At 33.6% G+C, this 25192-nt stretch overlaps 6 protein-coding genes and 6 long non-coding RNA genes across 13 annotated transcripts; 7 read left to right on the top strand and 5 right to left on the bottom strand.

The window, feature by feature from the left end:
• The first annotated feature begins 163 nt into the window (after positions 1–163).
• On the top strand, positions 164–1491 carry LOC142235714 (enoyl-CoA delta isomerase 2-like). The gene is made up of 2 exons (XM_075306974.1): positions 164–550; positions 729–1491. The coding sequence occupies exons 1-2, from the start codon at positions 164–166 to the stop codon at positions 1116–1118; spliced, it is 777 nt and encodes a 258-aa protein (XP_075163089.1). The 3' UTR covers positions 1119–1491.
• A 1040-nt stretch (positions 1492–2531) lies between these two features.
• Positions 2532–3906, top strand: Blos2 (biogenesis of lysosome-related organelles complex 1 subunit 2). The gene is made up of 2 exons (XM_075303845.1): positions 2532–2948; positions 3754–3906. Exons 1-2 carry the CDS (start codon positions 2550–2552, stop codon positions 3889–3891), a joined length of 537 nt encoding a protein of 178 aa, XP_075159960.1. The 5' UTR covers positions 2532–2549; the 3' UTR covers positions 3892–3906.
• LOC142233064 (immediate early response 3-interacting protein 1) lies at positions 3704–4374 on the bottom strand. The gene is made up of 3 exons (XM_075303846.1): positions 4215–4374; positions 4059–4157; positions 3704–3996 (listed from the first exon to the last, which is right to left on the bottom strand). Exons 1-3 carry the CDS (start codon positions 4300–4302, stop codon positions 3941–3943), a joined length of 243 nt encoding a protein of 80 aa, XP_075159961.1. The 5' UTR covers positions 4303–4374; the 3' UTR covers positions 3704–3940.
• Positions 4375–5814: 1440 nt separating this feature from the next.
• On the top strand, positions 5815–7616 carry LOC142233062 (uncharacterized). Its single transcript, XM_075303844.1, has 4 exons — positions 5815–6178; positions 6245–6366; positions 6510–7061; positions 7120–7616. Exons 1-4 carry the CDS (start codon positions 6017–6019, stop codon positions 7535–7537), a joined length of 1254 nt encoding a protein of 417 aa, XP_075159959.1. The 5' UTR covers positions 5815–6016; the 3' UTR covers positions 7538–7616.
• Positions 7617–8084: 468 nt separating this feature from the next.
• On the bottom strand, positions 8085–9987 carry LOC142233061 (uncharacterized). Its single transcript, XM_075303843.1, has 2 exons — positions 9747–9987; positions 8085–9693 (listed from the first exon to the last, which is right to left on the bottom strand). The coding sequence occupies exons 1-2, from the start codon at positions 9876–9878 to the stop codon at positions 8332–8334; spliced, it is 1494 nt and encodes a 497-aa protein (XP_075159958.1). The 5' UTR covers positions 9879–9987; the 3' UTR covers positions 8085–8331.
• Positions 9988–11376: 1389 nt separating this feature from the next.
• LOC142236361 (uncharacterized) lies at positions 11377–12066 on the top strand. The gene is made up of 2 exons (XR_012722001.1): positions 11377–11795; positions 11853–12066. It is a non-coding gene; the product is annotated as an uncharacterized LOC142236361 (long non-coding RNA).
• A 1222-nt stretch (positions 12067–13288) lies between these two features.
• Positions 13289–14431, top strand: LOC142234783 (nurim homolog). Its single transcript, XM_075305972.1, has 3 exons — positions 13289–13750; positions 13858–14028; positions 14092–14431. Exons 1-3 carry the CDS (start codon positions 13424–13426, stop codon positions 14353–14355), a joined length of 762 nt encoding a protein of 253 aa, XP_075162087.1. The 5' UTR covers positions 13289–13423; the 3' UTR covers positions 14356–14431.
• On the bottom strand, positions 14402–15309 carry LOC142234784 (uncharacterized). Its single transcript, XR_012721710.1, has 2 exons — positions 14783–15309; positions 14402–14720 (listed from the first exon to the last, which is right to left on the bottom strand). It is a non-coding gene; the product is annotated as an uncharacterized LOC142234784 (long non-coding RNA).
• Positions 15310–17101: 1792 nt separating this feature from the next.
• Positions 17102–18682, bottom strand: LOC142234722 (uncharacterized). 2 transcript variants are annotated; one of them, XR_012721696.1, is made up of 3 exons: positions 18112–18682; positions 17906–18047; positions 17102–17651 (listed from the first exon to the last, which is right to left on the bottom strand). It is a non-coding gene; the product is annotated as an uncharacterized LOC142234722 (long non-coding RNA). The 2 variants fall into 2 exon arrangements; XR_012721697.1 differs by having other exon boundaries at positions 17942–18047.
• Positions 18683–19823: 1141 nt separating this feature from the next.
• LOC142236443 (uncharacterized) lies at positions 19824–20314 on the bottom strand. The gene is made up of 2 exons (XR_012722033.1): positions 20075–20314; positions 19824–20017 (listed from the first exon to the last, which is right to left on the bottom strand). It is a non-coding gene; the product is annotated as an uncharacterized LOC142236443 (long non-coding RNA).
• Positions 20315–21716: 1402 nt separating this feature from the next.
• Positions 21717–23605, top strand: LOC142234017 (uncharacterized). Its single transcript, XR_012721541.1, has 5 exons — positions 21717–22133; positions 22190–22283; positions 22350–22709; positions 23008–23197; positions 23267–23605. It is a non-coding gene; the product is annotated as an uncharacterized LOC142234017 (long non-coding RNA).
• Positions 23606–23886: 281 nt separating this feature from the next.
• Positions 23887–24549, top strand: LOC142236065 (uncharacterized). The gene is made up of 2 exons (XR_012721887.1): positions 23887–24292; positions 24361–24549. It is a non-coding gene; the product is annotated as an uncharacterized LOC142236065 (long non-coding RNA).
• The last annotated feature ends 643 nt before the right edge of the window (positions 24550–25192 follow it).

The raw sequence follows: 25192 nt of genomic DNA, 5'->3' as shown, positions 1-25192 counted from the left end.
ACATCACGGAGTAACTTCCGCGCGTGACCTGCCGCGAACAGACCGGACACACATACTTCACTGGACCTGGATTGCTCTCAATGTCGCCAGCACGAAGGAGAAGAATTCTGAGCAGACTGGCTGGCAGACTCTGCCCAGGAGGGAAAAAGGGATGGGGAATAGGATGGGGTGTTGGATGGGATTTGGGAAAGGGGTGGGGAAGGGTTTTCTATACATACTTGATTTCCCATGGGGAGGTTGCAGTCCTTGGACAAGGACGTGGTCCTTGTGTCGACCCCGGTACGAAGAACCGACTGCAGTGAGGGCCGATATTACACTGGTTGTCTTTACCGGTGTTGGAGACTTTTATTCAGCTGGAAATGACTTAAAACCAAAGGAAATAATCGATGACATGGATTTGTATATACGGCAGACCAATCAAATATTCATTGAGATGGTGAAAGCTTTTATAGATTGCCCTAAAGTAATAATATGCTTAGTAAATGGCCCTTGTATTGGTGTTGCAGTAACACTGGCTGGTCTTTCCGATATAATTTGGTGTTCACAAGAGGTATGTATGTAATTTTCCTTTTTGGCAGGGACTCAATATGAGATTTGAAATTGAACTTACTATCGAAATAAACACAAAAGATTTTAAATCCCACCGAAAGGCTTTTTATAATTTAAAATGTTCAATTGTTGTTTTATTTTGATAGATTTTTACCGATAAATCGTATACTTTATTTTAGGCATACTTTATGTGCCCGTTTGTGCCTTTGGGTATCGTTCCCGAATCATGTTCGAGTTATCTATTTCCTTTTTTGCTAAGGAGATCTAAGGCAACAGAGTTATTGCTATTTGGGGAGATAATGTCATCCAGTGAGGCATATAGATGCAGATTTGTTACGAAGATTTTCAACATATCACAAATCGATTCACATGTTTGGCCAAAGCTAGTCAAATATTCCCAGATGAATAGAGAATCTTTACAAAAATCAAAGAATTTAAAGCGTAAACACGAAAAGGAACATATACTACGAGCACTACACATGGAATGTGACGCTCTCTATGAACGATTCTATAGTGAAGAATTTGTCAATGCCGTAATAGAGTTTTCAGCAAAAAAATCAAAAATTTAATACATTCTCTTCCAAATTTTTTTTTATGTGGTCGATGACATTCCCATCACATTTGACGATTGATATAGTGCGACCAAAGAGTGTATGGCAGCGATGAGTATAAGATCAAACTTTGAAATGCTGACAGAGTACTGAATGAAGCATTCAAACATTTACTTCATTAACATTTCTTAAAAACACTCAAATTTTATAATATGCGGAAATGTTCCTATATGTATTTTTTTTTTGTTATAGAATGCAGCCTGAAGAAAGTGTCTACCTGGACCAAACCTGCCAACAATATTTTTTCGAAATCTTGTATTTACTCATTTGAAATGTCATTGGATACGATAAATGGTTTCAAAATAAACGAACTGTAAAGATAATATAACAACTCGTTAATTTAGTAAATTTTGGCAGGGTATTTATATGATTGGCTGTGCAAATAATCTTATAACTGTTCGGCTAACTCCAATTTGATTGTAATGAATTATTTTCTTCCGACAAAAATGTGTCGGATCCATTCTCTGGTTCTGAACCATTGTAAGATTAGCTATACATAAAATGGAACAAATCTACTTTAACAAAAGTTGTTAAGTTTTTGAGTGTAGGAGAAGGCATTTAAAAGCGAAGATGTTGAGTAAAAAATTTGTCGGAAAAGCCTAGTTTTCGAGATATCCACATCTGAAAATAGGTATTTTTCTATTTTTGTTAATTCTGACAGCAATTTTTCATGAAATGAATGAAATTCCGTTTTTGGTAAAAAATAGTACATTTTAAAGAGAAAATATTATGTAAAAATTTTGTCAGAAGAGCGTAGTTTTCGAGATACCGACCCTTGAAAATTGGCGTATAGGCCCCCGACCTTCGGCGAACGCGAACCCAAAGTGGACAGGTGGACGGCCTTCGGCCGGGGTTTGAGACTTTCTCCTCTAGACAGAGTCCAAAGTGGGCTTACGCGAACCCAGGACCTCTCCGGTTCCATGTTATTCTAAATATATTACGTCTAGGATGAATATGCGCGATGGATACTAAAACCAATATACATGATAATGAAAACTTTAGGAGCCCGTAACTCCGAAAATAGGTCTTTCCGACAAAAAGTGGTATATAACATTTTGTGTTTAGAATCGAAAAGTCTACACGTTTAGAATCGAAAAGTCTACAGTAATGCTATTCTATTGTAATTGTAATGCTATTGTATTGTAATTGTAACTGTCTTAGGGTCAGATCGACTATGTTACATTCATGCAGAAATAAATTAAATTAAAAAAAAAGAAATATGCTCATTGTCCATGAAGTAGCGCTTAAGTTTATTTACATCTTTGCAGATTCAATTATAGGCAATACAAAACAAATGTTGACGAACATATCTTTGAATCTGTTCGACCCTATACAAAGTCATGATCCAAAGTACGGCAACTCTCAGAAGTTCTTTGGCAATTTTGCTAAATGTCTATTGTGAATAATGCCAACAAAAATAATTTACACACATTAAAACTTGAAAATATAAACATCACTCTCATAATGTCTAATGGTGAAGAAGTCTCGGCGAATTCATCTACAAATCGCGACCAATTGGACTCCCCAATACGTGGTCCAACTCTGTCGACAAGTACCAGTAGTTTCGAAGCCCTCGATTCGCATGATCCAAATTTGAGTAAACTAGCTACCAAAATGTTCCGAAAAACAGAGGAGTATATAACGAATGAACTTGAAGCCCCTATAGAAGATTATCAGTTGCTGGAAAACATGAATAAAGCCACCGTTGGGAAATATTCTGATATGCGAAAAATTGCCCAAAATTTGGCATTATCAACTGCTGAACTTAGTGTAAAATTTCAGGCACTGGTAAGTCTTTTCCCTTTCAATAATTAGCTAAATTGCGTCCCATGCTAGTAACTAATATAACTACGAGTTTATGTGTTTTATCCTATGGTTAAATACTGGTTCTATTCGTCTTTCACAATAATTAATCAAGGCTCTGTTTAGCAATCCTTATCATCCTTTCGAGTACCTGTGAGATAAGAACATTTCTCACATAGTTAATAGAGAAAATTGTAATTTTTTCTTTATGATCATAATGTTAACATTTTAATAAAGGTAATTTATGATAGCAAATGTAGGTGGTTAGCATAATTTGCATAAAATTCTGCGTGTAAAGGAATATGTTGTTCGCTTAAACTTTCCCTAGATCTACGGTTTCTATCCCAACAAAAACTCTCATTACCTCCATGAGGTAACTTAGTTCAAAATTGGATAGGAGTTAAATTTAAATAAATTTTGTACCTTTGGAAAGTAATGGGAACACTTCAAAAGTCAAGAAGTTGCATGCACCAAAAATATTTTGCTCATTCCGGAGCAATCCTTTGCTCCTACAAAGGGTCGAAAGCAATTTTTCTTAGAACGGGCCCAAAGCCCACTTTCCCGTATTATAGTGGGCTTCTGCAAAACTTCAGGTCTGAGCACCAAATAATCGCAAACACGGGAAGATTATTCCTGCCCAAAATCCACCCCTTGATGCGAAAGATTCATTTGATATTAAAATGTTATATTTTATGTACATTTCAGGAAAGGCAAATGAAGTTACAACATATGTAGAAATGTTTGTTATGGGCCACATGCACGTTTTTCATTTATTTATTTCTTTTTACAGACACCATTGATGCAACAAATCGATGAAATATCCGACACGGTAGACAAACTGGAGGCTGCAGCTTATAAATTGGATGCGTACTCCATAGCGTTAGAAAATCGTCTAAAATCAGTATTGCAAAGAAAAACACATGTGTAATATTAACATATAAAAGGTATTTTTATTGAATTTCCAAGGTGGGGATATTTTAACCCAACAGCAGTTTAAATAATATAGCGACAATATTGAGAAATATAAGAGGAACTGTGGAAGAAACCAAAAGAAATGAACATCTTGCATATCCAAGGCTGTCAAAATATACATACTTTTGGCTACAGTACGGATGGACCTTACTAGATTTAGTAGTTGAGCTTTGGCCGTAGGCTGACCAAATTCTGTGTTTTGTTGCTGAGCACCCCAGCCAACTAAAACAATTTAAAGATTAGTCGTATTTTGCAGTCTCTTATTTGTAACGTACTTACTTTTTGCTAGAAATCTTTCCTCATGAAGAACACATACTGCATTTAAGCATAATAAAGATGCTTCAATTAAAGTCCACAAAGTAAACATTTTAAGCTATTGTACAAATGACTCAAACCGATGCAATACACTTCAGGAGGAATATGTGCTGACGTTTACGGTCATAATTATCAGCTGTTTAAAGTGACAATTCACAGTAACTATCTTATGAGGCCGTTCCACGATGAAAATTAAGAAAGTAAACATAGTCAAAATCGGTTTTTCCACTTTTGGTCCAATAAAGGTGGAGGAGGAGCAAAAGTTGTTAAAAAAAACTGTTTTTTTTTTTAAAGTAGGACAAGCGATTTTAAAGCGAAAATGTAAGTAAAAAAATCTGTCCGAAAAGCCTACTGAAATCCGGTATTAGCATAGACCACGCAGTCAAATGACTCAATTTTATTTTGGAAAACGAGAATTACCGTACAAATCAGTCAATTTACATTACACTACAGCGCTGTGAATTCACATAAGACGTCTATACCCTCCTTGGTCTATAGTATTATCCTTTATATTTTTGTTAATTCTGACAGCAATTTTTCATGAAATGAAATTGAGTTTTTGGTAAAAAAATACAGGTTAAAGAGAAAATATTAAGTAAAAATTTTGTCGGAAGAGCGTAGTTTTCGAGATATTGACCCTTGAAAATAGGGGTATAGGTTGCTGGCCTTCGGCCGGGGTTTGAGATTTTCTCCTATGGAAAGTGGGCTATAGCGAACCCAATGTGGATAAGTGGACGGCCTTCGGCTGGGGCCCGAAATTCCAAAAATGTATTTCTGACAAAAAGTGATATATTACATTTTGTGTTCAGAATCGAAAAGTCTACACGCTGGCCAAAAATTGGGCCAATCGGACCACTTGTACTAAAGTAGATTTAAGCCGAAAGACGGACTTTTTCCATCCATGAATTGCCAAAGTTTTAATAAAAATATAATCGTTTTACATATATTATTGCAAGTTTACCTCCATATTCATAAAAGTTAACGTACACTTTAAACCTACTATTACCATACAAATTCATTCGATAAACTGTCAGTAAATTATTATGAATATGGGTATTAGAGTTTTGGTGGGGAAAAACAGAATGTTGTACTCACCTTAAATTAATAATCAAAATTGAACAAGAAATTTAAATTTGAGTTGAAATGCGAATATGATGTAGCTATTTCTACTTTTCAATAATCGTAGAAGTTTATAGTTCGCTTTCAAATATTGAAAAAATCGAAAAGCTTATTTTTCCAAATTTTCAAATAGGCGACTGTTTGATTCTGATTAGAACCCCAAATTAAAAAATAATCTCAAGATCATAAGATGTTCGACAAATTTCTTTATAATACACGTAGCGACGCTAGTGGGGAATAGTGGCGAAACTCAACCACAATCCATTATTTTTGAAACCGGAGGAAGATCAGTATGCAATTAAGGATCTTTTTATCTTACATTTTTATTGGATTGGATTTCGTCATGTCTTTTTAATTAAAGAACTTAATTCAGCCCACCTTAATGTGTTCATCATACTACAATTTTATTTACTTTCGACTTATTGCCACATTTTAATTTTTACAACTGCGGTTAAAGCGTATCTTAGAGTATTTCGATAAGACAAGAGTTTTTTAGTACAGTTGTTGTTGTAATTTAGCTATATATAAAAACTGATTAGAAATTTAAATAAACCAAAATATATGATTATAGTTGTTGACACATATGTCGTGAAAACTCCAAAAGATTTTCTATTATATATGAATTTAGCTAATGAGTTCATATCGTTATGGCGCTTTTGAATGAAGATCGCAAATTGAAAAATCTTTTTGATGGATCTGACTGGAATGTATACGATTCAAGGATTCTTAATTTAGGTGTTGGAGCACCAGGAACAGACCTGCTGCAACATTGTGCAGATATATTTTGTCAGGCAACTGAACATAGACTGGTATGTAGTTCTATATCGTAAAATAACAATATTTGTGTTATTGCGGATATGAATCTATTTTTTTAGAGAATTGATAAGGAAAGTAATTCATCTATGCTATTTCAATATGGACCGACATCGGGAACATACGAGGCAAGGTGTGAGATTGCAAAATATTTCACAGAAATGTACAAATGTGAAGTGAAAAGGTAAGCCGTAAATGCGCTATCCAAATGATAGCGGAATCCTCACCGAAGATTTAAAATTCATTATATATCAAAATTTTAAGAAATTCGGCGAGGGTACCAAATTTACAAATAAGCCAAAAAATACTATCTTGCTTTTTTTGTAGTGAAGATCTTATTATTACAAGTGGTGCAACACAGGGTTTACACGTGATTCTATCCACCTTGGTAGATTTAAATGGATATATATTCGTTGATGAAGTCACGTACATGTTAGCATTAGATAGCATAAAACAATTACATACTCTAACTATTATACCAATCAAATTAAAACACGATGGTACCGATTTAGAAGACTTGGAAAAGCATTTAAAAGAACATGAATTTAAAAGTACTAAAAAGGAATTTTGGGGCATGTATTATACGATACCTACTTATCACAACCCAACAGGTATCCTATTCTCCCCGGATACGTGCAAAGGTTTAGTCAAATTGGCCCGAAAATATGATATTCTTATAGCCTGCGACGACGTCTACAATATTTTATATTACAATAATAGTAAAGTGCCCAAACGATTGTTTGCATATGATAATAAGGGTGATTACGATTACAAGGGTCATATTATATCTAATGGAAGTTTTTCCAAAATATTAGGCCCTGGTGTCCGTTTAGGGTGGTTAGAAGCACCCAGAAGAATGAAAACAATATTGGATAACTGGTAAGAAAGTAATTACTAGTAATATATTGCACATTTATCAAGGGCTTTGTCTTTTTAGCGGTATTATTAATAGCGGTGGCTGTTTAAATAATTATACGTCTGGTATAGCGGCTAGTTTATTTCAGCTAGGTTTGGCACAGACATACATTCGACGCATGTACGAGACCTATAAGGAACGTATGTTGGCTACTTGTAGTGTTCTAGAAAAGGAACTGCCCGATGGATGTAAAATGTCAATACCAGAAGGAGGTTATTTTGTGTGGATTACCTTGGCGTCGAACTGTTCTGCATCGGGATTTCTGGAAATCTGTATGAGAGAAGAAAATATATTTTTCATTGTTGGTTCTAGATTTGCTGTTGCACCAGATAAATTCACAAATAGTTTTAGACTTTCTATTGCTTTCCATACTAAAGAAAAATTGGTAGAAGCCGCTAAGCGCATTTGCCAATGTCTAAAAAGGTATTTGCAGAAATGAAAAAAATTTAAGAGGATATCATGCTTAAACACTGTAAATTTTATGTAATAAAAAAATAATAATAATTTATATCTCATAACATTGCTTTTTATTTGAATATCATAAGCTTAATGTAGTCTTAAATATGTGATATATTCCATTTTGATACACACGGTTTGGAAAAAACATCATTTTAATTCCTTTCTAAAATTATATAAACTGCAGCTTTTATATTTCTGTTTTCTATACATAATTTTTACAATATTTTTTATAAAAATTTTATTTCTATAGAAAATTTTGTCAAAATGTTATTTCTATAGGAAATCTTTTTCAAAATTTTATTTCTATAGAAAATTTTCTTGAAATTTTATTGTTATAGAAAAATTTCTCAAAATTTCCTATAGAACATTTTCTCAACATTTTATTTCTATAGAAAATTTTCTCAGAACTTTATTTCTATAGAAAATTGAGGTTGCTCTTAGCATAATCTATCAAAAAGACATCGATCTCGTTCATTGGCGACATATAATAAGCGTAATATGAAGAAGAATAAACGCAGGAGACCACATAGGTAACTCTTTCTTTATTTTTGCCAAATCAAAAATACGAATTTCATATGAAAATGTTCACATGCATTGATATTTGAATTGAAGTAGACTATAGATAAGGTCATACATGTTTAACGATGTCAATTAATTTTACATATTTATTGGTCGAAATATTATGAACCTGCTACACAAGATATAATACATACGTATGTATACATACGATTCGCTTTCTAAAAAATAACATTAAAAAAAAATGTGATGAATGCCTTATATTAAACAATACTTTTTCTGATGCCTTTTTAAGTCAATACTTCGCAAAAATTTCTCTCCGCACTTCGAACATTGTATAGTTTTTCCAGATTTATGAATGGCCAAATGTTGTTTCAGATGACATAGTTGTGAAAATGTTGCTGAACATATATCGCACTCATATTTCCGTTCATTTTGGTGCTGGCTAAGAACATGCTTTTTCAAGTGATCTAATGTTGAAAATTGTTTATCGCAGAGTAAGCAAATGTGTTTCTTTAGTCTTGTGTGGACTATACGTAAATGTTGTTTTAAATTTACCGTGGAAGAAAACGCCTTAGTACAATATGGACAATTTATTGAAATGGTTTTGCTGATAACTTTGTTACATGCATTTTTATGTAATTTTAGATCGTTTGATGACGAAAATGATTGCTGGCATTTTGGGCATACCAGAACGGTTAGATTGTGACTTTCTGCCAAATGTTGAAGTAAAGGCTGAGGATTATTGAATTGTTCCAAACATTTGGGGCAAGGGAAAGCTAGACTATTACTGTGATGTAATGTGGTATTTTGTGCTTGTAACATATCTGGCAAATGAAGATCTAGAGCTTCCCAACATTCGGAAAATTGGAATGAGTTCTCGTTCGAATTAGTTAAGAGAAACTCGTCTAAGAATTCCTCATGCATTTCTAAATCCATGTCATCTTCATCCAAACATTCCTTAGACTCTTCTTCTGCGACACCGACCGCTGTATTATGTACAGCATCAAAGTGTTTCTTAACTTCTTCACAAGATTCCATAGCAGCAAATTCACTGCATTCTCCGCAAAAGAAATGGAGGAACGAATGCTCGTGGCGTTTTATTAAATGTCTAGTTAAATAGCCTTTCGAAGTAAATAATTTATTTTTGCATAGGACACATGAGAACTGCTGTAGGTGACTGCTTTCATGACTTGTCATTATATTTGCGTTTTTGAAGCATAAATGACAGTATCTACAAGTGAAAATGCCGCTTATAACATCTCGATTGCAGACGCCATTGAACTCGTGTTGACGTAAATTCTTGTGGGATTTGAAAGTCTTTGAACATTCGATACATCTGTAAATACGGAATGTTGATACAGAACATGGTGTACGAATCTTTGACGGTGTATTAACCATCTTCGGCAAAATGGGCCTGAACTGCATAGGTTTTGTACAGCCAAAATTATCCTCCAACACAGCATGTTGCTTTGAGGGCTCTTGGTCTTTCAATACGCTAGTTGTTTCATTTTTGAGCTTTGCATTAAAAGATTCCCGAATTTGTTGTATGAACTCATAATAATTTTGTATTCCTTTGATGCATGTGGGACATATTAGGGAGGTAGCATCTGAAAATACCTAATCATTTTGTTACAAATTAAAATATATGTACTAACTTTATATCTGTTTACTTGTTTAAGATCAGCGGGAAAATTTTTGTATATATCATAAGATGTAACATTGCGGCCACAGCATGTAAACATGTACTCTGATATTTTAAATGTATTACTTAAATGTTTCCTTGGACAAAAGCTACAACACATTGTTATTATTATTTATTTATTATTGTAAATTTGGAACGCGTTAATTTCAAGTTGTGAAATACCCAGAATTCGATAACAACAATTTTGTCCAAACACAAGGCAATACATGCGAGTAAAAATTGCATGGTGGTGGGTTTGTTCGCTTACTATTCCAATAAATAATAGCAACCCAACAAACACAAGGATGAGCATTTTTCATAGGTAACGCCATATCAATTTGATAGTAAATCCCATATTTAACATTTATTCGAAAAGCTTTGCAAATTGCTTGCCTTCAACAAATTTTCCAATAGCTTTGAAGCGTTAAAATGAAATTTAGTTTGAAAAGTTGTTGCTAATATGTTGAGAAATCGTTGCTAACGTGTTGAATTCTACTGTTGTTCTCAACAATTTCTCAAATTGAATATTACCCTAATCCTTTGAAAAAATGTTTGAAAAATTGTTGAAATTTAGTATTATTCAAACGTTTGTGTTTATTGGGAAGTTACAAAAACAAATACATTCATTGCGATAGCTTTTACATAATTTTGAACGCGTGAAAATACACATTGGCAAAAACTTCTCGAATTAAAATTCGTTTGAAAATTATTGGAGAATATGTTGAAACCAAGCAAGGACCCCTTCAAACTGATAGACAAAGTGTATTTTAAGATAGTTGTAAAATAATCATAGTGGCCAAGTAAAAGTATCATTGTAGTCATGTACATTTCGTACTGTTTGGTACATTTCTTCTTCACAGTTGGCGTTTGTTGTAGTACCACTAACGAGTCTGTGGTAGTGATGGGAATGAAATCGAACTTCGAAATGCTGGCAGGCATAAACTGTTCGTTATCAAAAAAGATATATAGACGTCTGAAGTCCATTCACATCGCTGTAGTTTGTCTGCACACCGTACATGGCACTTTTTCGTCTGCAAATGAGAGATTTTTTTAACTTGTTTTCTTTCCTCTGTTCTTTTGAAGAAACGCCAAATATTGTAAAAGCATATAGAACTCTGTGCATCCCCTGCCAGCATTTCAAAGTTCCATTTCATCCTCATCGCTACCACAGACTCGTAAGTGACACTGCAACAATCGCCAGCCGTGATGGGGAAAGCGTATGAAATGTACATGAAAGTATTTTGCCATCACTATTCTTACAAGAGCCATTTTATATTTTGTGAAACACCAAGCGCAATTAGCTTCTTATAATTTATTTAAATAAAATCGACAATGAAGTGCTGAAAACATAATTATTTCGCTTAAAGGTGAGTATTAAGTTCGAGTTTAAGGTGTGTACTATGTTCCTTTTTCGAGTTGAAAACCACTTTATTTTCGCGATTACTTTTCCTTAAATAATCAAAATTATAAATGAAAACAAACTTATTCCTGTAAAGTCTTGCCGAAATCTAGAGGAACAAGAAACTGTGCATAAATTGAGTTAATTTATCTGATTTATATTGAACTGTTTTAATAAAGTAACCGCGAAAATTTCAACGCGAAAAGCGAACATAGTACTTACCTTTAGCCGCTAAAATCGTCATTTTTTCACGATTACTTTTCTTTAATAATCCATTTTATGGAATACAAACTTTGTGAAAATTTGCTTTGGGCTATTCCCCATCAAGTTATAATGAAATCTGCAACAAATATGTATAATTTTATGCCTTTTTTTTACTTATTTAGTTTTCACTTTAGTGAAAAACTACGATTTTAGCGGCTAAACTCGAACTTAATACCCACCTTAAAGTTGAGTACTATCCCTGCCAGCATTTCAAAGTTCCATTTCAACCTCATCGTTACCACAGCCATCCCTACTGTTAAAAAAGCCATTTTTTTTTTGTGAAACGCCAAGCGCAACCAGCTTGTTATATTTTAATTAAATAAAAACGAAAATAAAGTTCTGAAAACATAGATTATACGCTTAAAATTGTGAAAGGTATATTGGTGAACAATTTGGTGATTTTCCAAATGGAATAAAGTGATTGTTTTTCAGATATTTTTCAGACACGCTGCCTCCATGGAATAAAAACACTGGTTGATAGACGCAGCAACATGTAACTCGCTACTTGTAACTCAACATCATCATTAATGCCAAAAATTATGTTAAATGTAATGTGATAGTGGTATAAATGTTATATTTTTAAGAATTTGTAAATGTTTAATCAAATTAATAAATATCTAAACAAACGTGTTTTACTCGACCACAATGATTCTTTTACAACTATCTTAAAATGCACTTTTTCTGATTGTTTGGATGGTCCCTTATTGGCGTCGTTCTAAATTGATCTATAAAGGCACCTAATAATTGCACTCATGCGAAACATTTTTGTAGTAACTTGGCGTGGTACAACTTCTCAATAGTGACGGCGCTTTTCCGACGAGTTCTTGATGTCGTATATGATTGTTTTCGACGTAGTGGGGATTCTCAAAAGAGTCCCCAAATTCAAAAAATGTTGGCAGGGATGTTCGGGTTTTTCACCAAAACACTAAACTAAAAGTGCAAAAATATGTATGAAGACGATTATATTTTGATCAAGTCTTACCAAACAATGGAAGGAAAAGATCCAAGGAATTGGTTGCATATAATTTTATATTTCTAAATTAATTAATAAAAAAAAGTAACCGTGAAAAAAAGCTGGTTTTCAGCTTGAAAACTGAACATAGTACTCAGCTTAAGATTGTAAAAGGTATATTGTTGAACAATTTTTGACTTTCCAAATGGAATAAAGTGATTGGTTTTCAGATATTTTATAGACACGCTGCCTCCATCGAGAATAAAAACACTGGCTGATAGACGCTGCAACATGTAACTTGCCACTGGTAAATCAACATCATTCTATTATTAATGCAAAACATTATGTTAAATGTGTTGTGATAATTGTATAAATGTTATATTTATAAGAATTTATAAATGTTTAATCAAATGAATAAACATCTAAACAATCGTGTTTTACTTGACCCAAATGATTCTTTTACAACTATCTTAAAATGCACTTTTTCTGATTGCTTGAAGGGGCTCTTCTAAATTTATTAAAAAAGGCACCTAATAGTTGCACTCATGCGATGCTTTTTTGTAGTAACTTGGCGTGGTACAACTTCTCAATAGTGACGGCGCTTTTCCGACGAGTTTTGGACGTCGTATACAATTGTTTTCGACGTGGTGAGGATACTCAGAAGCACCGTCAAATTCAAAAAATGTTGGCAGGGTCCACATCTTTTTTATGCAAATTGACTGATTGATGTTCCAAAAACAAATTGAGTCATTTCACTGCGCAATTGAGTGCGATGACTGCGCACTGCAAATAAATAAAATCATTGTTAATTCACATGAGACGTCTATACATTTTCTTGGTCTATCTTTCTACCCTATAAGTGTACCCTGGTTCATTCTATTAATAATCTTTATTCTTTGTGTCACCCTGCATATTATGAGTTGTAAATAATCAATGATAGTGCCGAGTTTGGTTGAAATCGGTTCAGATTTAGATATAGCCCTCATATATATCTTCCTGGACGTACGTCCTTTGCATTTGATACAGAACAATCGCCATTCTGAACTTAAAAATGGCAACGGTTAAGCAATATTTGGTCCTCCTTCTCGCATTAGCGTCGTTTGTTTATACTATCTATGTGGTTACAAATCTGATACAGTTCCTGTCCTCTCCTAGAAAAACCTCGAAAATTTATACTTGGGTCTTCAATTTGTTGGATAACAAATCTCGTCTAGAAGCTGCATACGGTCCAATAATTTTCAATTCGCTTTATTTGATACTGTTCATTTTCCAGCACAGTTTTATGAAATCTGGACTCGTAAAGAAGTTATTACAGAATTTGGGTTTGTCAACAGCTGAACGAGCTATTTATAGTCTGACATCATCTGGCTGTTTGCATGTACGTATTTGGTAAAACAAATAAACAAAACTTCTTCTTGTACAAGACACATAACTACATATTACTGTATTTCATTTGGATATTTGCTTTTTTTACTTTCGTTATAGTACATGATTAGGAATTGGGTTAGTTCCTCGTCTATAATAGTTTGGCAGTTTGATGTGGAGGAGAGCAAATGGAAGTGGTGGTCATTTACCTTGTTACACGCCTTATCGTGGATGATTATATGCGGCGGTAGCATGATTATGGATTTGCCAGAACTCGTTGGCATTAAGCAAGTATGTAACTACTAAATAAATATAATCTGTTTTTACAACTAACTACACACATTAATGTTTTAGCCTTACTATGACATGAAATCTTACGCCCAACCATTGGCTTATAAGTCTTTTGAGTTAAGACACCTATTCAACCATGTGCGGCATCCTTCGTTTGTTGGTTTCTCTGTGATATTATGGTTCAATAATCTTATGACTCTTGATCGTCTATTGCTTGCTGTTATGCTGACCTCCTACATGTACTTTGGATGGTCTTCTGATCACAGTGATCTAATTTATCAAAAGTGCCAGCTACAACGCAAAAAAGAAGAACTAAAATCTCAATGAAATATTTCGCATTTGTGCCCTTTCCTTAATATAATGAAGAAAATAATTTGCATAATAAAAAACTATTTTTAGCGTATACATATTCTATAAAATTGAAATCTCTGTTGTGTCGATCCGAGGAGACTAAACCATAATTATAGATGAGAATGCGTTATTGAAGGTTTCTGTGAGGAATATTGTATTCCAGAATATTGTTTCCAAGTTGTTTATAATTATATTGAACCCTATCTTCACGCTTTGGCTAATATGATTCTTACGACATCCATCTACCCGGATAACTGGATGGTTGCACGTGTATGCCTCTGGATTCCTAGCTGCTGCAGCCTCTGGATTCCTAGGGAGAGTTTGTCCTGCTGACGATGTTGCTATCGAGAAAACGAAAATTACTCCACGGTGGGAAATAAGATACACAAAGTCCGAAACTTACATGGACCTACATCAATGTTATCCAGCGTTGCCAATTTAGCTATTTATACCCTGCGCCACACTGTGGAACAGGGTATTATAAGTTAGTGCATATGTTTGTAACATCCAGAAGGAGACTAGATAGACACATGGTGTCTTTGGCAATAATGCTCAGGGTGGGTCCCTGAGCCGATATAACCATGTCCGTCCGTCTGTCTGTGAACACATTTTTGTGATCAAAGTCTAGGGCGCAACTTAAGTCCAATCGCCTTCAAATTTGGCACATGTTCCTAATTTGGGTCAGAATAGAACCCTATTGATTTTGGAAGAAATCGGTTCAGATTTAGATATAGCTCCCATATATATCTTTCGCCCGATATGCACTAATATGGACCCAGAAGCCAGAGTTTTATACCGATTTGGTTGAAATTTTGCACTAGGAGTACAATTAGTAATATAGTCATGTGTGCCAAATTTGATTGAAATCGGTTCAGATTTAGATATAGCTCCCATATATATCTTTCGCCCGATATAGACTAATATGGTCCTAAAAGCCAGAGTTTTGGCCCAATTTGGTTGAAATTTTGCACAGGGAGTAGACTTTGCATTGTAGCTATGCGTGCCAAATTTGGTTGAAATCTATTCAGATTTAGATATAGCTCCCATATATGTCTTTCGCCCGATATGCACTTATATGGACCCAGAAGCCAGAGTTTTATCCCGATTAGCTTGAAATTTTGCACAAGGAGTACAATTGGTAGTATAGTCATGTGTGCCAAATTTGATTGAAATCGGTTCAGATTTAGATATAGCTTCCATATATATTTTTCGCCCGATATGGACTTATATGACCCCAGAAGCCAGAGTTTTGGCCCAATGTGGTTGACATTTTGCACTAGGAGTACAATTAGTAATATAGTCATGTGTGCCAAATTTGATTGAAATCGGTTCAGATTTAGATATAGCTCCCATATATATGTTTTTCTGATTTCGACAAAAATGGTAAAAGTACCAAAATTTTCCTTGTTAAATCGCCACTGCTTAGTAACAATGACTCTAATTTTCCTAAACTTCTAATACATATATATCGAGCGATAAATCATAAATAAACTTTTGCGAAGTTTCCTTAAAATTGCATCAGATTTAAATGTTTCCCATATTTTTTTACTAAAATTGTGTTCCACCCTAGTGCATTAGCCAACTTAAATTTTGAGTCTATAGATTTTGTAAAAGTCTATCAAATTCTGTCCAAACCGAGTGATATTTAAATGTATGTATTTGGGACAAACCTTTATATATAGCCCCCAACACATTTGACGGATGTGATATGGTATCGAAAAATTAGATCTGCAAAGTGGTGCAGGGTATAATATAGTCGGCCCCGCCCGACTTTAGACTTTCCTTACTTGTTTTTCGCTAGATTTTTTGAAGACGTTTTTTTTTGAAGACGTTTAGCGGGAAAAAAATGCATTTAGCTTTTTTTATGGTTTTTTATGACCTTTTTAGCTATTTTTAGCTTTGAAATATCGATAAAACGGCGTTTTTATCTAAAGGCCGGTACTCTGTTCGGTTTTCGCGTTGAAACTCCATACAAAACCAAAAAATGCGAAAAATTTGCGAAATTTTTTCCATTTGTGATACTTTGTTTTTTCGTGTTGAAAAACTGACGTTTATAGCACGGCGCCATTTGCAATGTGAATTAAGAAATAATTTATTTATTAAAAACTATTTGTGCGGGTTTTTAAATCAAACACGGACCATATTTTTGTTCCGAAACTATACAAAGGATCAAAGGAATAGCAGATCAATTGCCCAAGGAAAAATAAAATGTTATTTTGTAAAAACAAGCAACACCACCAACTTAATCCAATATCGCTCCCTGTAAAATAGCGCTCCAAGCTACCTAAAAAAACGCCGCTTTCTATGTGCGAAATAATGGTTTCCATAAAAATTTTTCGCAAGAATGAACATAGTACCGGCCTTTAAGCCTTGCTGCCAGAATAAGGTTTGCCATCCCAATAAACACAAACGTTTGAAAAATGCTAAATTTCAACAATTTTTCAAATATTTTTTCAAAGGATTAGGGTAATATTCAAGTTGAGAAATTGTTGAGAAAATCGCGTTCTCAACAAAAAACAGACATTACCCTCAACAGTAAAATTCGATACAATAGCAATAATTTCTCAAGTGTTATCCTCAAATTGAAATGCATCGCTACTCAATAATTTGTCAAACAATTTTCGATGCGAGTCAAATTCAAAATTAACATCGTTGCAAATACTTTTCAACCTAAATTTGTATGAATGATATCCCCACTTCAAATTGAAAGTCAAAGCCAAAATTCTATGAATTGTGTATAATTTATTCATTTTCATCAAAATAAAATATATAATAATACACTACACTACATAATACACTACAATACCAATTGATAAATAATAATCTTATTAAACATATCAACAAATAAGAACAAAGAAAAAAAAAACAAACAAACAACAAAACTTTAAATATCTTAAACATTATTAGTAAACACTTTTGCATTGATAATTCGATTTCCTTCCTTTTGGTGTCATAAAACAGCATTAAAATTTATTAACATGCGGTCAATTTGAAATTAGGAACGTACTGGACCGGGTGTTAGAATTGATTTCCAGCAGAAGGAATTCACAAAATATCCATTTTAAACTGATAATAGCATATGAATTAAACTGACGATGTGATGCACATTTTCATCCAGAAGTTGTTGATTTCAACAATTTGTTGTTTTTAACAATTTTATTGGTTGCACTTGTAATGTTTCTGGAAACTTTTTCTTGTCGATAAGCCACTCATTTTTCATTGGTCAGCTTCTTAATGTTTGCAAGAATGTAGCATCCAAAGATTTTGGTTTTCTGCAAAGAGATTTAAATTTAGTGACTTCTCTAAAGGTGGGTATTAAGTTCGAGTTTTTTCACTAAAGTGAAAACTAAAACAGTAAAAAAAGGTATAAAATTATACATATTTGTTGCAGATTTTATAATAACTGGATAGGGAATAGCCCAAAGCAAGTTTTCACAAAGTTTGTATTCCTTAAAAAGTATTATTAAAGAAAAGTAATCGTGAAAAAATGGCGATTTTAGTGGCTAAACTCGAACTTAATACTCACCTTAAAGTGTTGATTTAATTTTTCATATTGACGTACCAATTATTATAAACTATTTGAAACAGATCCAGTTAATTGTCCACCATTTTTTCACCGGTCAGCTTTTTAATGTTTTCAAGAACGTATAATCCATAATTTTAGTTTTCTGCAAAGAGATATACATTTAGTGACTTCCTTAAAGTTTTATTTAATTTTTTATTTTCACTCACCTATTTTTATAAACTATTTGGTTATTTGTCTAAAATTTTCCATTTTTTTATTTCTTGCAATTGACCACGAACTTCGTTGCACAAATAAGTATTGAAAACCACATGGTTTTTTCGTTGCATTTTAGGGTAGTGTTTTGTCAAAGTTTTCTCATATTATCTTCAACAACTTTTCAAAGATTTCGTCAACATTTTGCCAAATTGGAAGTAATTCGCAAACAATTTAAAGATGTATTGAAGATGAGCTATTTCAAGTCAAGTTGAATTTATGTTGAAAATTATATTTACCCTCAAACTGAAAAGTTGTTGCATTTGAAAAACGCTCATCCTGTGTTTATTGGGATGTATGTCAAAGCTCAATTGAAGCATTAATAGGGCTGTTTTCTTTTAGCACTGGATACCCTAAGCCGTGAAGGACTAAAAGAAAACAGAGTACTCGTTTATCCAGGACATCTCCAAAAATATGCAACACTGTCATCAGCTGTTTAAAAACAATCACAGAAAAGAAGTGAAATCTTGGACTTTTAATGTATGAAATGCTCCAATTAGTAATAAATATTTACTGCTGCGATTATTTATGACACTATACCACTTTGAATTACATGTTTATCGATAAATTAGTCACAATAAAGTGCTATTGTGAATCGATGAAGCGTCACTTGCACTGATGAGATGTTCTGGATAGAACACCAGTGCAACGATGTACTGGATACATAGACCAATTAAATATAAGACATCTCAAATGAATTCACAGAGCTGTAGTTTGTCTGCACACCGTAGAGGGCTCTTTTTCGTCTGCAATTGAGTGATTTTTTAATTTGGCTTTATTTTTGTTTTCTTTCCTTTGTTCTCTTGATGAAACACAAAATATTGTAAAAGCTTATAAAATTTGATCCATTCACACCTTTTTTGTAATGCAAATTGGCTGCTTTGTACGGTAATTCTTGTTTTCCAAAAAGAAATTGAGTCACTTGACTGCGCAATTGAGTGGAATGACTGCGCTCTGCAAATAAACAAAACCATGGTGAATTCACTTGAGATGTCTATACCTTCCTTGGTCTATGCTGGATAGCCCATACAAATGTTGTATCCAGTGCAAAAAGAAAACAGCCCTAATAATGATCCCCGCCATTATGCGGGACATTTTTGCAGCAAATACACCTTGTAAAGTTTTGTTTTTTACATTAAAAAAAGTTAACGTAAACTTTAAATCTACTATTACCATACAAATTCTTTAGATAACCTGTAAGTAAATTATTAGGAATATTAGCATTTGACTCGTTTATGGTGTCCTTTTTATGTTATTATAATATTCCCAAGTTATTATGTTATTACATAAGTTAAAATAGTAGATGTGAAATGCTTTGTACACTGAAAAAAATATTGTCATGAAGCTAAAGATTTCAAGTCCTTAAAATACGAACGCGTATTTTGCTTATACCCTGCCAACATTTTTTGAATTTGGGGACTCTTTTGAGAATCCCCACTACGTCGAAAACAATCATATACGACATCAAAAACTCGTCGGAAAAGCGCCGTCACTATTGAGAAGTTGTACCACGCCAAGTTACTACAAAAATGTTTCGCATGAGTGCAATTATTAGGTGCCTTTATAGATCAATTTAGAACGACGCCAATAAGGGACCCTCCAAACAATCAGAAAAAGTGCATTTTAAGATAGTTGTAAAAGAATCATTGTGGTCGAGTAAAACACGTTTGTTTAGATATTTATTAATTTGATTAAACATTTACAAATTCTTAAAAATATAACATTTATACCACTATCACATTACATTTAACATAATTTTTGGCATTAATGATGATGTTGAGTTACAAGTAGCGAGTTACATGTTGCTTCGTCTATCAACCAGTGTTTTTATTCCATGGAGACAGCGTGTCTGTAAAATATCTGAAAAACAATCACTTTATTCCATTTGGAAAATCACCAAATTGTTCACCAATATACCTTTCACAATTTTAAGCGTATAATCTATGTTTTCAGAACTTTATTTTCGTTTTTATTTAATTAAAATATAACAAGCTGGTTGCGCTTGGCGTTTCACAAAAAAATGGCTTTTTTAACAGTAGGGATGGCAAATTACTTGCATGTACTTTTTGATGTACCTTTTCATGATGGTTGAAGTGACATTTACGAGTCTGTGGTAACGATGAGGTTGAAATGGAACTTTGAAATGCTGGCAGGGTAATAGCATTTGTGAATTTCTCTTATATGAACTGTTTTCCTTATTTAAAAGTCGATAAAGTCTTTTTGTCAGTGATGTCGTTTTGTCCTTATAGTTAAGTGATTCAACTTAAAAATGGGTATCTTTATATGAAAGAAAATATTGTTAGGCTAGGGTCAATTCTGAAAAATTCTTAAAATTAATGAAATAGTCTTTAAATTTGTGAAGTTTTTGTATTTTGACCCCAAACCAAAAAAGCGTTCAAAAATAGAAGAGGTTTTTCAACACTTTATTTTAAAGACGTATTTATTTGATACATAGAATAATTTCTACTTGAAATCGAGTCTGAATTTGGAAATTTAAATTGTCGTTAGCACGTTTTTTTAAGCACTTTGATAGCTCATAAAGGAAGAAAAAGCTTAAAAAAACGAATAAATTCAAATTTGACGCGGAATCAATACCAAAATCGTTAGTGTGCAAAATCTTCGGAAACGGGCATGCAACGCTGATGTTATCGTGAAATGACGTTTAATACAGATGATGCCTCTGGATTCCTAGGGAGAGTTTATCCTGCTGACGATGTTACTATCGACAAAAATCACTCCTATATAGAAACTTGTAAATGGAAACCATTACTCTTACTAGCCGCTATTGATGGTTTATATACGATATATCCCTCCATAAACTCCGTTGGTATCCCACATGGTTTCATTTTGTTCCTGTACAGTTTTTGTTGTGTAAAATGTTTGTCAGATATTTTGTAATAGTATGGAACCATAGCTGGATTTAAGCTCAGGACGTCACAAATTTCACGGAAATCCATTTAACGTATGCAGATATATTTATATATATATGCCCTAAATTCAAAAATAAAGGTAGTTCCAACTCCGTTACTACAAACGGAATTTTAGAACTTGCACTATGGTATGCAAAACTAAGGTTATTAGCGATTCTGCAAAATCTGGTTCTATATCTAAACCTGAATTGATTTCAATGACTTTGCGGGTATAGTTGTAACTATAAATGATTACATTGTGCTAAATATGAGTAAGGATAATAAATTAGGCGATTAAGGCCAAATTTGCAAAAATCGGGTCATACATATATACCCTGCCGGCATTTCAAAGTTCCATTTCATCCTCATCGCTACAATAGACTCGTAAATGTCACTACAACAATCGCCAACTGTGATGGGGAAGCATCTCAAAAAGCACAAAATGTACATGAAAGTATTTTGCCATCGCTATTGTTACAAGAGCCATTTTATATTTTGTGAAGGTTAAAGTGGCAGCCCGATTAAGATTTAGGCTCACTTAGACTATTTAGTCCATTGTGATAATATTTTGTGAAACACCAAGCCCAACTAGCTTCTTATCATTTATTTACATAAAATCGATAATGAAGTGCTGAAAACATAAGGGATGCCCTAAGACGTGGAGGACTAAAAGAAAACAGAGTACTCGTTTATCCAGGACATCTCCAAAAATATGCAACACTGTCATCAGCTGTTCAAAAACAATCACAGAAAAGAAGTGAAATCTTGCATTTTTAATGTATGAAATGCTCCAATTAGTAATAAATATTTATTGCTGCGATTATTTATGACACTGTACCACTTTGAATTTCATGTTTTTCGATAAATTAGTCACAATAAATTGCTATTGTGAATCGAAGAAGTGTCACTTTATCAAAATACAATCTGGCAACATCGACGCGATTTGCACTGATGAGATGTTCTGGATAGAACACCAGTGCAACGATGTTCTGGATAGCCCATACAAATGTTGCATCCAGTGCTAAAAGAAAACAGCCCTATAGTTATTTTGCTTAAAATTGTAAAAGGTATATTGGTGAACAATTTTTGACTTTCCAAATGGAATAAAGTGAATGTTTTTCAGATATTTTGCAGACACGCTGTCTCCATCGAGAATAAAAACACTGGCTGATAGACGCTGCAACATGTAACTTTCATTCTATTATTAATGAAAAAAAGTATGTTAAATGTGTTGTGATTCTTTTACAACTATCTTAAAATGCACTTTTTCTGATTGTTTGAAGGGGCTCTTATTGGCGTCGTTCTAAATTTGTTAAAAAAGGCACCTAATAATTGCACTCATGTAATACTTTTTTGTAGTAACTTGGCGTGGTACAACTTCTCAATGGTGACGGCACTTTTGCCAGGAGTTTTGGATATCGTGTACGACTGTTTTCGACGTGGTGGGATTTCTCAGAAGCGCCGTCAAATTCAAAAAATGTTGGCAGGGTATGGGAGCTATATCTAAATGTGAATCAAGTTGATGGAAGCATGCGTACTAGTAGCGTATTAAAAACAAACAAAGAATCGAATATCCCACAAAAAATTGCAGAGCAAATTGAATTTAAATTAAAATACCTAACGATTGAACTATTTGATAGTAGGTAAGTAAGTGAGAATTTTGGGGATCTTAGGGATTCTCATGTTTCTATAATTTCTCGGGAACTTGGGGGCTCTCGGGAACCTGAAGGCTCTCGGGAACCTGGGGACTCTCAGGAGCCTGAGAATTATCGGGAACCTGGGGACTTTTAGAAACCTGAGCATTCTCAGGAACCTGGGGACTCTCACGAGCCTGAGAAATCTCTGGAAACGGGGGACTCTCAGGAACCAGGGAATTTTCAGGAAACAGGGGAGTCTCAGGATCCTAATGGAACCGGCTATCTCTGATAAGACCTCCATTAGATATAGTTTGCAGTCCGAGATGTGTAAAGGGTATCGGAGAGTTTAGACGCGGATAAAGAAAGAGCTCGCCCTGCCTGTAAAACGATTTAATATTCCGTACGAAATATATAGACTGCGATGAACTGCAAAAAATGCATATAAAAAGCATGACATTAAGTCAAAAAATCCATTAGTTCGTTCTTTTAAATTGGTAAGTCTATTAGTTTATTGATTTTATTATAAAATTTTTAATTCAATATTTTTTAATTTCTTTTTTTAGCACTTAACTGACGGCAGAAGTGAGCCTTCCTAATCCTAAGCAAGTTGCAGTCTCGATCGCCCTCATCACCATTATTCCTCCGTTACTATATATTATTATTATTTATTTAAATTTAGATTTTTTAAATTTATGTATTTATTTAATTTTTTTATGTAAATAAATAGTATTATATTTTATTATGTTTTTATTGATATATAATTTAAAATTGTTTTATATGTAATTTTATTAAAGCAAACATTTTAAATATACATTTTAATTTTCATATATTTTATATTGTTGTTTTAAGAAAAATAAAATTAAACTTTGTTTTGTAAAATAAAATTTGAAATTGAAATGAAATTAGTGTTTTTTATTTATTTCCAAAGGCACTTTCCAAATATGTCTCAAGAAAGACAAAAACATATATATAAAATCAAATGATCTAATATGTCAAAAATTATATTTTTTGTATCAATCATGAAAACTATGGCAATTAGAATTGAAAAATATACCTAATTTATTGATTTCTTAGGAACGTAATTGTAAAATTGTAATTAATTAATTTTTACAAATTATTTATAATTTAATTTTTACCTAATTTAAGTTTTAAAATTTTTTACACTTTTATTCATTTTCTTAAATTCAATTGCCAAACCAAATTTTTTTTCGTACCACCTATCCTATCCTGTAAGTAACTCCCACGGTCATATATATCACCTGACCAAAGGATCAATAAGAATAACACCACATCATAAGGGAGATGCACCAACCATCGTCACCAAAAACAGGCAAGACCCTGCCAGCATTTCAAAGTTCCATTTCATCCTCATCGCTACCACAGACTCGTAAGTGACACTGCAACAATCGCCAACTGTGATAGTATTTTGCCATCACTTTTCGCATGAAAGTACTTTGCCATCACTATTGTTACAAGAGCCATTTTATATTTTGTGAAACAACAAGCACATCTAGCTTCTTATAATTTATTTAAATAAAAATGATAATGAAGTGCTGAAAAGATAGTTATTTCGCTTAAAATTGTGAAAGGTATATTGGTGAACAATTTTTGACTTTCCAAATGGAATAAAGTGATAGTTTTTCAAATATTTTTCCAGACACGCTGCCTCCATTGGAAATAAAAGCACTGGCTGATAGACGCTACAACATGTAACTTGCAACTTGTAACTCAACATCAATCTTTTATTAATGCATAAAAATATGTTAAATGTGATGTGATAGTCGTATAAATGTTATATTTATGAGAATTTATAAATGTTTAATAAAATCAATAAACATCTAAACAATCGTGTTTTACTTGACCACAATGTTTCTTTTACAACTATCTTAAAATTCACTTTGTCTGATTGTTTGAAGGGGCTCTTATTGGCGTCCTTCTAAATGTATCCAGAAGGGCACCTAATAATTGCACTCATGCGATACTTTTTTGTAGTAACTTGGCGTGGTACAACTTCTCAATAGTGACGGCGCTTTTCCGAGGAGTTTTGGATATCGTATATGACTGTTTTCGACGTAGTGGGGATTCTCAGAAGCGCCCCCAAATTCAAAAAATGTTGGCAGGGGAGGTGTTGGGCGTCACATTGGCCTCTCCGGAACTGAATGATAAGATATCTGAGTGGCAAGTTTTGAGGGAACATAGCTTCTCAGATCATCGCTACATCAGTTTCAGATTGGCTGTTCGTACTTCAAAGACCATATTTCCGCCAAATGTTAGGAAAGCTGATTGGAATAGGTATAGGGAATCGTTCGATATGATGATACCGGAAATACCAGAGACAACTATGAGCACTGTGCAAGATATCGAACATGCAGTGGAGAGGATTACTAAGGCCTTCAGTATCTCACTGAAAGCTGCATGCCCTAGATGGAAGCCAAGGGGGAAAAATCGACCACCATGGTGGTCTACGGAGTTAAGTAACATGAGGAAAT

The sequence above is a fragment of the Haematobia irritans genome, chromosome 4 (genome assembly GCF_050003625.1).
Source record: "Haematobia irritans isolate KBUSLIRL chromosome 4, ASM5000362v1, whole genome shotgun sequence".
NCBI classification, from domain to species: domain Eukaryota; kingdom Metazoa; phylum Arthropoda; class Insecta; order Diptera; family Muscidae; genus Haematobia; species Haematobia irritans.
Note: the sequence above shows the minus strand (reverse complement) of the source record. Positions and strands in the feature narration are given on the sequence as shown.